A 12,662-nucleotide genomic window follows, 5' to 3' on the forward strand; every position below is an offset into this window, starting at 1 on the left:
TGGGAAACTAATTGCAGGATAATAAGTATGACTATGTTCCATGTATTTGTCCGATGATATCTTGAAGAACAGAAGAGTATATGATCATTTATTTGAGCACAGTCACTTACTAGGTCAGAGTTCGACAATGGCTTTTGGAAGCTACGATTGCTAATCGGATCTTGAAGTCACATTGTGTCAAACCCCCGAACCACGGATGGCAGAAACGTCCGAGGGTGGCTGACTTCATGCATAGTATTACGACAACGAATGCAATAGTGATCACAGTACATACAACCATTCATATATATAATCAAAAAAGTTACATAATATTCAATCGTTACATGTTTCGAAATCGATTACAATATTAACAAAAAAAAATGATTTGTTGAACACCGAAGCATTCCATCCTCAAAAGCCTGCAGTTATCTTATCTCATTGATTTCCAGAGAATACAAGTAGTTTTGAAAGAGTGTCAACAATAAAGTTAGTGAGTGCATAAGGTTTTGGATGTAGCATTTGAAAACCTTTTTTTGAATATGTGTTGTATGTTCAAGAAAAAAAATCCAAGGTTTTTCTTATAAAAATGATGCGCAGTCTCAAATTTCGAGGACTGTGGTGTATAAGTACATTTTCATACGTATAAAAGTACAAGTAGGCCTGCTGCGACGTTCTTCGGACGTCGGAATGTTATGACATTTGTCATCCCTGGCCTACCGGCCGAGCTGTTGCAAGCACCTTGGATGTGGGGCGTCACTCCCGATATAGATCTATATACAACTATCACGCTCTCCCTACAAGAGACTCTGGTTATAACTATCAAGATTTTACCCGCACTCTTAAGAGTGCAATGAAGAAATGTCGCACAATTTACGTTAACGAGTTTACGTGTAGTGTGTATGCAAAAACCATGTTTCCGTAGTGTCATTTGTATCCATTCTTGCATTGTATCCGTAGTGTAGAAATCCATAAACTATACCTATTATAGTTTATCATGTATGTTTGTAATGGTTGGAAAAAGAAACCTTTCATGAATGTCAAATAATGTATTGTGATGCTTATCAATTCAGTAAATGCATTTAACACATAGTAAACCATATAGTTATACACCTTGCTCAACGTGTTACAAAGTGTTCGTAAGTTGGAAGTGGTCAAATAAATCTTAATGATTATTTTAAGATTGTAGCTTGTATTCTTTGGGATTTGACATGAAAGAAGAGAGGTTTCCGAGTTGACACTGTTGGGAGAAGGAAAAGCTTGAAGGTTTGAGGTCCCTAATACAATAATGGCAACATTGTATCAGGTTTCTGTAATTTGAGCAATGAAAAGTGGAGTATTCATGAGTGGAAAAAGGAAGACTTACCAAGGACGAAGTAAAAACTTGAGAACTTCCTGGAGATCGTCTAGTTTTAGAGAGAAAAATGGGAGGGAGAAAAAGGTGTGTTTTGAAGGATATTAATGGGGTTTTATAGGTAAAGATTAAAGTCCTAATGAGTGGATTTGGGCAGGTAAATTTGATGGAGTGTTGGGGAAAAGATTTTGATTACATTAGGTACCATGGGAATTGTGCCCTACAGTAATTAAGAGTGGTTATGGGGATTAGGTTGTGTCATAACTTTATGGGGAAAGTCAACCGTCCCTTGAGAAATATCTTGTACAAAAGATATGGTTTTTAATTAGGGTTTTTCCCCAAGGACGTAAATACAATGATGGGTTTTTGACGTCGATATCATGATCTGAGATTTAGAAAAGTCTGTTCAGATTCGGGGACGTTTATCCGGGGTTGTTCAAGAATCTGGAGTCATTCATGAGTCCAGGGTCACTCATGAATCTGGGGTCACCTATAGAACCGGAGTGGCCTTGGTCTTCCAGGGCCGCGACGCTCGTGACTGCTGATCCTTACAAGTGCATTGGTTCCGGATGGGGTTTCCAGGAGTTAAGGGCGTTCCGGACTTAGGGGTCCTTCTTGAGTGGTTATACTTAGGTTTTTGAGTTTGAGGTGAATTGCGGTAGGAGTATGAGTTCATGAGACTTAGGATCGAAAGTAAGTTTAGGACCGAAGATCAATCTTTAGCCACAATAGCCCGGACTGAAAGGGGTTTCGGTCTACGAGTGACTCCGGACCGAAGGTAGGTTCGGTCCACAGGCGGTTTCGGTTCTTTTCTTGCTTTTCATGAGATTTTCCCGTTTTGAGTAATCGTTGACTACGCTATGGGGTTTGGTGCCCCCAGAGCTTGATAAAAGTTAAGATATTTAAAGAGACTTTGTTACGATCATTATTAGTGTTTAGCCTTGTATTGCGGGGTTGGCACACCCCGTTATGATTCGTTACAGTTGCTACACACCCCCGAAGGATGTGTAATAGTGTTTTTCATCGAGTTGTTCCAATCACTCGCCCTACTAGTGTTTGATATTCCCGAATGTGAAATTTTTAAGTGATCCTTTGTATTGACATACCGTGTTTGTACATTAGTGATTATGAAAGAAAATTTCCCCTAGATAATTACATATCGGATTTTCTGTCTTTTGACTCGTTGACTTTATCTGACTCGACTTTGACTTTGACCCGCAGTTGACGGTTGTCACATTATCCCCCCTTAGAGGGAATTTTGTCCCGAAATTTGCACTTCGAGGAGGATTTTTAAGATTTGGGGAATAGATTCGGGTATTTCTGCTTCATTTGGTCTTCGCGTTCCCAGGTGAACTCGGGTCCCCGATTAGCGTTCCACCGGACCTTCACAATGGGAATACGACTTTGTTTTGTTCCTTTGATTTCCCGGTCCATGATATCTACCGGTTCCTCTACGAAGTGGAGGCTCTCATTGATTTTGATTTCGTCAAACGGGATGACGAGAGTCTCATCAGACAAGCACTTCTTTAAATTAGACACGTGAAAGATGGGATGTATGTTATGGAGTTCCTGTGGTAACCGCAGTTTGTATGCCACCGGATCGATTCGTACAAGGATCTCGAATGGTCCGATGTACCTTGGATTAACCTTCCCGCGTTTTCCGAAACGTATCATTCCCTTCCAAGGTGAAACCTTCAGGAGAACAAGGTCACCAATCTGGAACTCTAAGGGCTTACATCGTCTATCTGCGTAACTCTTCTGTCGATCACGAGAGGCTTTCAGCCTTTCTCGAATTTGAACGATTTTCTCAGTTGTTTCTCTTATGATCTTCGGGCCAGTGAGGACGCTGTTAGGGACTTGTCCCCTAGCTAGTTGAGTGTCGCCCACTTCGGGCCCAGCACAATGGGGACCTACACATGCGGCCATAAAGAGCTTCGAACGGGGCAACCTTGATGCTAGTATGGTAGCTATTGTTGTATGAGAATTCGATAAGTGGTAAGTGGGTATCCCACGCCTTACCGAATTCGATAATACAAGCTCTTAGCATATCTTCCAAGGTTTAAATGGTCCTTTCACTTTGCTCGTCGGTTTATGGATGGTACACAGTACTCTTGTCGATTTTAGTCCCCAGAGATTTTTGCAAAGACTGCCAGAATCATGAGGTAAATCAGCTATCTCTGTCGGAGATGATGGACATTGGCACACCATGCAATCGTGCAATCTCTTTGATGTACATTCTAGTTACCTTCTCCATCTTGTCGGACTCCTTCATGGGTAGGAAGTGTGGGGATTTGGTTAATCTATCGAAGATCACCCAAATGGTGTCAAGACTACCCGTAGTTTTGGGCAACTTGGTTATGAAATCCATTGTGATCCGTTCCCACTTCCACTCAGGTATCTCGGGTTGTTGTAGTAAACCCGAAGGCTTTTGATATTCGACCTTAACTTTGGCACAAGTTAAACATTTGCTCACAAAGGTAGCAATCTCGGCGTTCATGTTCGGCCACCAATACAACTTCTTAAGGTCCATATACATCTTATCCGAACAGGGGTGTATGGAATAGCAAGTTTTGTGTGCTTCGTTCATGACAATATCTCTAAACCCACCGAATCTTGGTAACCAAATTCGGTTCATAAGGTAACATGCTCCATTGTTCTCGACCTCTAGGTTTTTATCCATTCCTCTTAAGTTTTCACCTATCGCATTCTATGGTTTCAAGGCTTCTAGTTGTGCTTCCTTAATTTGCGTGGTCAGGTGCGAATGGATTGTCATGGCTAACGATCTTACTCGGCGGCCCGAGTATTCTTTTCTGCTTAGTGCGTCGGCTACTACATTGGCCTTGCCCGGATGATAACGAATTTCACATTCGTAATCATTTAGCAACTCCACCCATCGCCTTTGTCGCATGTTGAGCTCCTTCTGATTGAGGATGTGCTGAAGGCTCTTATGGCCGGTGAAGATCGTGCATTTCGTGACGTAGAGGTAGTGTCTCCAAATCTTCAGGGCGAATACCACCGCTCTCAACTCAAGGTCATGAGTAGTGTAGTTAACTTCATGTGTCTTGAGTTGTCTTGATGCGTAGGCGATGACCTTTCCTCTTTGCATGAGCACGCACCAGAGGCCTTGATTTGAGGCGTCGCAATATACCACGAAATCTTCGGTTCCCTCCGGAAGGGATAAGATTGGAGCGCTGCATAGGGCTTTCTTCAGCTTTTGAAATGCGGTCTCTTGGCTCTCTCCCCAGTTGAACTTCACACTCTTTTGGTTCAGAGTGGTAAGTGGTTTGGCGATCCTGGAGAAGTTATGTATGAACCTGCGGTAGTACCCCGCAAGTCCCAAGAATTGTCGGATCTCGGTTGGTGTTCGGGGTGCGGACAAGGTCTCGATTGCCTTGAACTTTGAGGGGTCCACGTGTATTCCTTCTTTGCTAACCAGATGGCCAAGGAAACCCACTTCTCGGATCCAAAATTCGCATTTGGAGAATTTTGCGTACAGCTTCTCCGCCCTTAGTGTTTCTAACACTTGTCGTAGATGCTGACGGTGTTCCTCCTCGCTTCGTGAGTAGACTAGGATGTCGTCGATGAAGACAATCATGAATTTGTCTAAGAATGGTCGACACACCCGATTCATCAGGTCCATGAATACCGCAGGTGCATTTGTCAACCCGAAAGGCATCACTACAAACTCGTAGTGACTGTAGCGAGTCCGGAATGCGGTTTTCGGAACAACCACTTCTTGGACCCGCAGTTGGTGATAGCCAGACCTTAGATCGATCTTGGAAAAATAATTCGCCCCTTGGAGTTGGTCGAATAGGTCGTCGATTCGGGGTAAGGGGTATCGGTTTTTGATAGTGAGCTTATTTAGTTCGGGATAATCGATACACATGCGGAACGATCCGTCCTTTTTCTTTACAAACAAGACCGGAGCTCACCAGGGTGAGAAACTCGCTGGATAATTCCTGCATTCCGGCTGGTGCGAGGCGGTATGGTGCTGTGGCTACGGGGGTAGCGCCAGGAATTAAGTCAATTCGGAATTCGACTTGTCGCGCAGGAGGCACTCCAGGAAGGTCTTCGGGAAATACGTTGGGGAAATCGCAGACCTCTGAAATTTCCTTGATGTCGTTTACTTCTTGTTTCTTATCTACTACATGGGCTAAGAAGGCACAGTTTTCCTTGCGAAGATACTTTTGGGCTTTGACACAAGAGATGATTCGTAAGTCCTAACTAGGTTTGTCACCATAGATGACGAGAGTTTTGCCAATTGGCAGATTAAGGCGAACGGCCCTTTCGTAACACAAGATGTCGGCCCGATTTGAACTCAGCCAATCCATGCCAATAATGACGTCGAAGCTTTTTATTGAGATTGGCGTTAGATTGATTTCAAACGAGTGGTTATCTAGAGTGAGGGTACACCCTGCGTAAATGTTGTTAGTGTTATCTATCTTTCCATTTGCCATTTCTACGGTATATGTATCGTTTAGTAATTGTAGATTATTCCTAAGTAAGTGCTTGAATTGGTGACTCACAAAGCTCCTCTCCTCTCCATTATCGAATAGTATGCAAGCATAAGAGTTATCGAGAAGAAACGTACCAGTAACCACCGTGGGGTTTTCCATTGCTTCCCTGTGTCCTATGGCTAGGACCCTTCCCACGCCACCCGCATTGGCATTCCTCGACTTCGGGCAATCTCTTCTGAATTGTCCCATCTCACCACAGCCATAACAGGCTCGGCCTATACCAGCGTTGGCGCCTTGGTTGATTGGTTGTTCGGGTGCCTTGCAGAAGCGAGCTGTATGCCCCTTCTTATTGCAGTTGTTGCAGTGCATATCCCGACAAGGGCTGGTGTAGTGAAAATTGCACTTGTTGCATCTTGGAAGGTTCTCGGCGTATTGTCTCAGAGGCACCGAAGCGGCATGAGCAGTTGCGGCATGGGCTGCCACAAATTGTTGCTTCTTAGAGGGATCTTGGGTTGGTTGGTTCTTATTGTTGCTCCAAAATCTTTGTTTGTTGTTTCCCCCTCTTGCTTGCTCAGAAGAGGCCGTCACAGCACTCTGGCTGGGTCTATGATCGATAAGACTTTGCGCCAATTCCTTGGCACTCTTGAAAGTAGGAGGTCTTGCGGACACTACATTTCCTTGAATCTGGGGCGACAGCCCCCAAATGTATCTTTCCACCTTCTTGTCCTCTGGTGTGACCATTCCGGGGCATAGAAGTGCCAGATCGCTGAAACGAGCAGTGTAGGCTGCGAGGTCGGAACCAACCATCCGAAGATTCCAGAGTTCTTGCTCTAGTTTCTGAATCTCGCTCCTCGGGCAGTGCTCCTTCATCATCATGGCCTTCAGGTCTTCCCAACTTATCGAGTTAGCAACCAGGAGTGTCAATGTCTTGACATGGCCATTCCACCATGTGAGGGCACGTTCGGAAAAGGTGCAAGTCGCGAACTTGACGTTGCTTGACTCTGGGCATGCGTAGATTTTGAAGACTGATTCGGTCTTCTCGAACCACTGCATCAAGGTGATGACGCCCCCACTTCCATTAAAGGATTTGGATTGGGATTTGTGGTACCACTCCCCGCCCCACTCGTTCCTTGAGAGTTAATTTGCGCCATTGTGGCTGCTACGGCCGCGGCTATCTCAGCCCGCAGTACAGTAGGATCAATTTGCGGAGGCGGCGGTGGAGGTGGTGGTGTTTGGTTAGTCGGTCTGGGATTCTTTCGTGGTGGCATACTTCTGCCAAAATTTTAAAGACGAGATGAGTATAAGTCTTTTAGTAACGGTTATAAGGCAGGTGTTGTTGAACTAATTTATTTTAGTTCCTAGCGTATTATGTTCCCGACTTCAACATGCATGTAAGTAACTCATAATGAAAGTTCACGAGTCCAAACTTATGAATCCAACCGTGGTGTTTTTAGTGAAATGCTTGTAATTTGATCCCTACTAGGTCCTATCCGCAATCGTCTGTTGTATACTTAGTCATATATAATTAAGATTTAATAGACCTTCAAATCTAATGGGTCTGCCCTAGGCCCACAACCAAACAAGGAACAGGATCCAAGGCGGACTCACCATTTCTGAATCAAATTAAAACTTACTAGTCCTTCGATCTAATGGGTCTGCCCCAAGTCCACAACCAGACAATGAACAAGGCTTAGAGCGGACGCGTCATTTCAAAACACCAGATACTTAATTATATATGCCTTCACCATATGCCCCAAACAATCGTAGATTCCACCTAGTAACACTGTTATGAATGTAGTGGTAGTACTCCCAATGAAATAATATGCATGCCCATTTCATTGATGCGATTAGTACATTCTGTTCTGGAAAATCTGACCGTGGAGTAGGTCTATATTACTTTAATGCCAATAAGTTTTTATAGCAAATAGATTCCTCGACTAGTGTATCCACTTCGTCGCAGGGTTGAAATTACACATAGAGATGAGTAGCACCAACACATACTCAGAAACCTAATCTACATCGAGACGGAAGTAGTGCAACCACTACTCGTGGCGGTTGCGGCTCTAGCCTTTGAATTCCGCCACTTGGCGTTCAGCTTCGTTTAGGTGCCTTTCTAAAATGGCTTGATTTTCTCGAAGTGTCCAAACCTCAACCAGGGCAGCAGCCGGCTCCCTCTGGAGGGCTTCGGTGTTGTGCATGTCCTGGCCGTGATCTTGGTTCAGCTGCCGCAGTCGGGCAGTGTTGACTTGAGCGACTGCGTTTGTTATGAGCAGCTGATTGTACGAGATTCGGACTTGGTCAGCTTGCCGCGAGATGTGGCCCAGTATGACAGGGAGGGCTCGGTCAGCTTGACTTCCCTCGTCGAGGCTGTGGAAGTCCCTATGCGTTCCGAAAGGAGGGTGTTACCCTTGCTGTTGGCCCTAAAGATTTAGGGTTTCGGCCCATCGGGGTGCTGGACTCTAGAATTGTTGTCGGGGTACGGGATCCGGGTTCGGTTCGTATACTTCGGGCTCCTCCTCGGAATCCTCGTCCATTTCTTTTTCGTCTTCATCTTCTCCAAGGTCTTCTTCCAGATCTTCGCCGAGCTCTTCTTCGAACAGTTCCACCGGATCTTCTTCTATCCATCCTTCGTTTCCTTGATTTGGAAAGTAGGGGTCTCCTGGTAGATGAAATCCTGCCATGACGCCTATGCGAGAAAGGAGGTAAGAGGCATGTAATGTATATTGTACTAGAGCAACATAAAAGAAATTTCATATAGTACTTTAATTGTTAGGTTCAGTTCCTAAAGCATTTCTCGTTGGGATGTTGTTAGGTTATGAGGCTTGTTGCCCACTACGGTCATCCCCGGACATACGTTAGTCATTTCTCGGATAAATATTGTTGATCAGGCTATATCCCTCCCATACTTGATTACATATCTCGGGGCATCCCCGCAGTGTGCAACTCACCTATTTTTATTTTTATGTTCTAGTCACAAAACTACACAAACAAATATGCACACACTTATACTCTTAATGTGGATTATTTTTATTTCCAAAAGTGTACTTGTATGAAAAGTTTACATCATAGGGTTTGTCCCAAATGTGTTGATAGTTTGTATATCTTATGTGGTTCGATATACTTAGTTCACTATAAACGAAGCTCTGATACCAATCTGTCACACCCCGGACCACGAATGGCGGAAACGTCTGAGGGTGGCTGACTTCATGCGTTGTATCATGACAACGAATGCAATAGTGATCACAGTACATACAACCATTAATATATATAATCGAAAAAGTTACATAATATTCAATCATTACATGTTTCGAAATCGATTACAATATGAATAAAAAAATGATTTGTTGAACACCAAAGCGTTCCATCCTCAAAAGCCTGCGGTTATCTTATCTCATTGATTTCCTGAGAATACAAGTAGTTTTGAAAGAGTGTCAACAATAAAGTTGGTGAGTGCATAAGCTTTTGGATGTAGCATTTGAAAACCTTTGTTTGAATATGCGTTGTATATTCAAGAAAAAAAAATCCAAGGTTTTTCTTATAAAAATGATGCGCAGTCTCAAATTCTAGGACTGCGGTGTATAAGTACATTTTCATACTTATAAAAGTACAAGTGGTTTTAAATCGACATAAAAACCCATGTTAAGTGATTAATTCCCGTAAAATTTATGTTTCGTTAACTCTCTATGTGAGTCGCTATAACCATGCTTAAGACTTAGTAGGCCTGCTGCGACGTTCTTCGGACGTCGGAATGTTATGACATTTGTCATCCCTGGCCTACCGGCCGATATGCTGCAAGCAACTTGGATTCGGGGCGTCACTCCCGATATAGATCTATATACAACTATCACGCTCTCCCTACAAGAGACTCTGGTTATAACTATCAGGATTTTACCCGCACTCTTAAGAGTGCAATGAAGAAATGTCTCCCAATTTACGTTAACGAGTTTACGTGTAGTGTGTATGCAAAAACCATGTATCCGTAGTGTCATTTGTATCCATTCTTGCATTGTATCCGTAGTGTAGAAATCCATAAACTATACCTATTATAGTTTATCATGTATGTTTGTAATGGTTGGAAAAAGAACCCTTTCATGAATGTCAAATAATGTATTGTGATGTTTATCAATTCAGTAAATGCATTTAACACATAGTAAACCATATAGCTCTACACCTTGCTCAACGTGTTACAAAGTGTTCGTAAGTTGGAAGTTGTCAAATAAATCTTAATGATTATTTTAAGATTGTAGCTTGTATTCTCCCCCAATAAAACTTGATAAAAAGTGAAAATGTAGGGGTATGAACTCACCTTATGTGATTCTTTGGGATTTAACGTGAAAGAAGAGAAGTTTCCGAGTTGACACTGCTGGGAGAAGGAAAAGCTTGAAGGTTAGAGGTCCCTAATACAATAATGGCGGCATTGTATCAGGTTTCTGTAATTTGAGCGATGAAAAGTGGAGTATTCATGAGTGGAAAAAGGAAGACTTACCAAGCACGAAGTAAAAACTTGAGAATTTCCTGGAGATCGTCGAGTTTTAGAAAGAAAAATCGGAGGGAGAAGAAGGTGTGTTTTGAAGGATATTAATGGGGTTTTATAGGTAAAGATTAAAGTCCTAATGAGTGGATTTGGGCAGGTAAATCAGATGGAGTGTTGGGGAAAAGATTTTGATTACATTAAGTACCATCGAAATTGTGCCCTACAATAATTACAGAGTGGTTATGGGGATTAGGTTGTGTCATAACTTTATGGGGAAAGTCAACCGTCCCTTGAGAAATATCTTGTACAAAAGATATGGTTTTTAACTAGGGTTTTTCCCCAAGGACGTAAATACAATGATGGGTTTTTGATGTCGATATCGTGATCTGAGATTTGGAAAAGTCTGTTCAGAGTCGGGGACGTTTATCCGGGGTTGTTTAACAATCCGGAGTCATTCATGAGTCCGAGGTCACTCATGAATCTGGGGTCACCTATAGAAACAGAGTGGCCTTGGTCTTCCAGGGCCGCGACGCTCGTGACTATGGATCCTTACAAGTGCATTGGTTCCGGATGGGGTTTCCAAGAGTTAAGGGCGTTCCGGACTTAGGGGTCCTTCTTGAGTGGTTATACTTAGGTTTTTGAGGTTGAGGTGAATTGCGGTAGGATTATGAGTTCATGAGACTTAGGATCGAAAGTAAGTTCAGGACCGAAGATGAATCTTGAGCCGCAGTAGCCCGGACCATAAGGGGTTTCGGTCCACGAGTGACTCCGGACCGAAGGTAGGTTCGGTCCACAGGCGGTTTCGGTTCCTTTGTTGTTTTTCATGAGATTTTCCCGTTTCGAGTAATTTTTGACTACGCTATGGAGTTGGGTGCCCCCAGAGCTTGATAAAAGATAAGAGATTTAAAGAGACTTTATAAGGATCATTATTAGTGTTTAGCCTTGTATCGCGGGGTTGGGACTCCCCGTTATGATTCGTTACAGTTGCTACACACCCCCGAAGGATGTGTAATAGTGTTTTTCATCGAGTTGTTCCAATAACTCGCCCTACTAGTGTTTGATATTCCCGAATGTTAAATTTTTAAGTGATCCTTTGTATTGACATACCGTGTTTGTACATTAGTGATTATGAAAGAAAATTTCCCCTAGATAATTACATATCGGATTTTCTGTCTTTTGACTCGTTGACTTTATCTGACTTGACTTTGACTTTGACCCGCGGTTGATGGTTGTCACACATTGGCAGTTATAGTTATTAGACTTATCCAAGTGGAAGACTGTTGGATTTGGTGTCTAAGCCCATAACTATATCTTGTATGTACTTGACCCGATAGTAGCATGGTCCTTTTGGGTTGCTTTCACCAGTGCAATTTCATAGGATGGACTTTTGAGAATAAGATTATTGGCGATTTATTAATATATTATAAGTATAATATATTAATTGAGAAATCATACTATTTAATTAGTATTGGTCAAGAATTAATTTGGAATTAATTTTGTGATCAAAAGTGACTAATTAAATCTAAGGGGTTGATTATGTATATCTTCCATTATTATAGTGTGGGCCAAAGATCCTTTAGGGTGGGCTAAATGGTTCACGGATAGTCCATGGAGCTTTAACCCATGGAGCCTAAGGGAGACGGAAAGACATGGCACATTAGGCTTACATGGATAAAACCCTAGAGTTTGCATACACTATAACCCCCCCCCCCCCCGCCCTTGGTGTCAAAATCGGCTAAACCTACATACACAAGAGTGAGAACCGATTTTGGAGCTACAAGTCTTATTCTCTTAAGCCTCATTTGCATACTGGTGTTTGTAACACATTAGAGCCACAACACTTGGGGTGCTAAGCTTCCAAAGGTCAAGAACTACACAAGAAGTAAGTTATCTAACTAGTTGTTACTTTGAATTTGTATACTACTTAAGTTATATGCTTTGGAAATATGAAAATGCATGTATAATTAGAGAAAACTAAGATCCAAAGCATCTAGGGTTGCATGTGCACCATAGGAGTGTTATAGTGCTTAAAACCCAACAAGGTTGTAGAGTCGTTTCACTGCGTGTGCAAGGGGTAGCCTTTGGATGTTCAACTATTAGGTCGGGAGCTAACCTGGTGCTCAGTGTTGGAGGGGACAATTGAGAGAAAGCTGGGGCTTATAATTATTGACGTCAAAAGATCGTTCGGAACGGGCGTGATCGTTTTTCTTGTGTTTGAGGACATAGTATTGAGGATCATTATCAGATGGGTTTTGAGAAGCAGTACAGATGATGGGTCTCTGGTGAGATGTGACCCTTCCGTTACTTTTGAGCTTTGATCTGGATCGATTAGTATGGCCGACATGAGTGGTCAGCAACAAATTATTAGTCAACGACTTGTTCCCATCAGTCGCAACAAGTT

The 12,662-nt window shown here is 42.8% G+C and overlaps 1 protein-coding gene across 1 annotated transcript; it reads right to left on the reverse strand.

The window, feature by feature from the left end:
* Positions 1–5,550: 5,550 nt before the first annotated feature.
* On the reverse strand, positions 5,551–6,840 carry LOC145157573 (uncharacterized). Its single transcript, XM_079076600.1, has one exon. It carries the CDS (start codon positions 6,838–6,840, stop codon positions 5,551–5,553), a length of 1,290 nt encoding a protein of 429 aa, XP_078932726.1.
* Between the last annotated feature and the right edge of the window lie 5,822 nt (positions 6,841–12,662).

Source organism: Lactuca virosa, chromosome 2 (genome assembly GCF_052849685.1).
Source record: "Lactuca virosa cultivar CGN04683 chromosome 2, Lactuca_virosa_CGN04683_v6, whole genome shotgun sequence".
NCBI lineage: Eukaryota > Viridiplantae > Streptophyta > Magnoliopsida > Asterales > Asteraceae > Lactuca > Lactuca virosa.

Excerpts from the sequence above, each read along its gene's own strand:
- LOC145157573 (XM_079076600.1), bottom strand. The coding sequence starts at position 6,840 with ATGCAGTGGTTCGAGAAGACCGAATCAGTCTTCAAAATCTACGCATGC.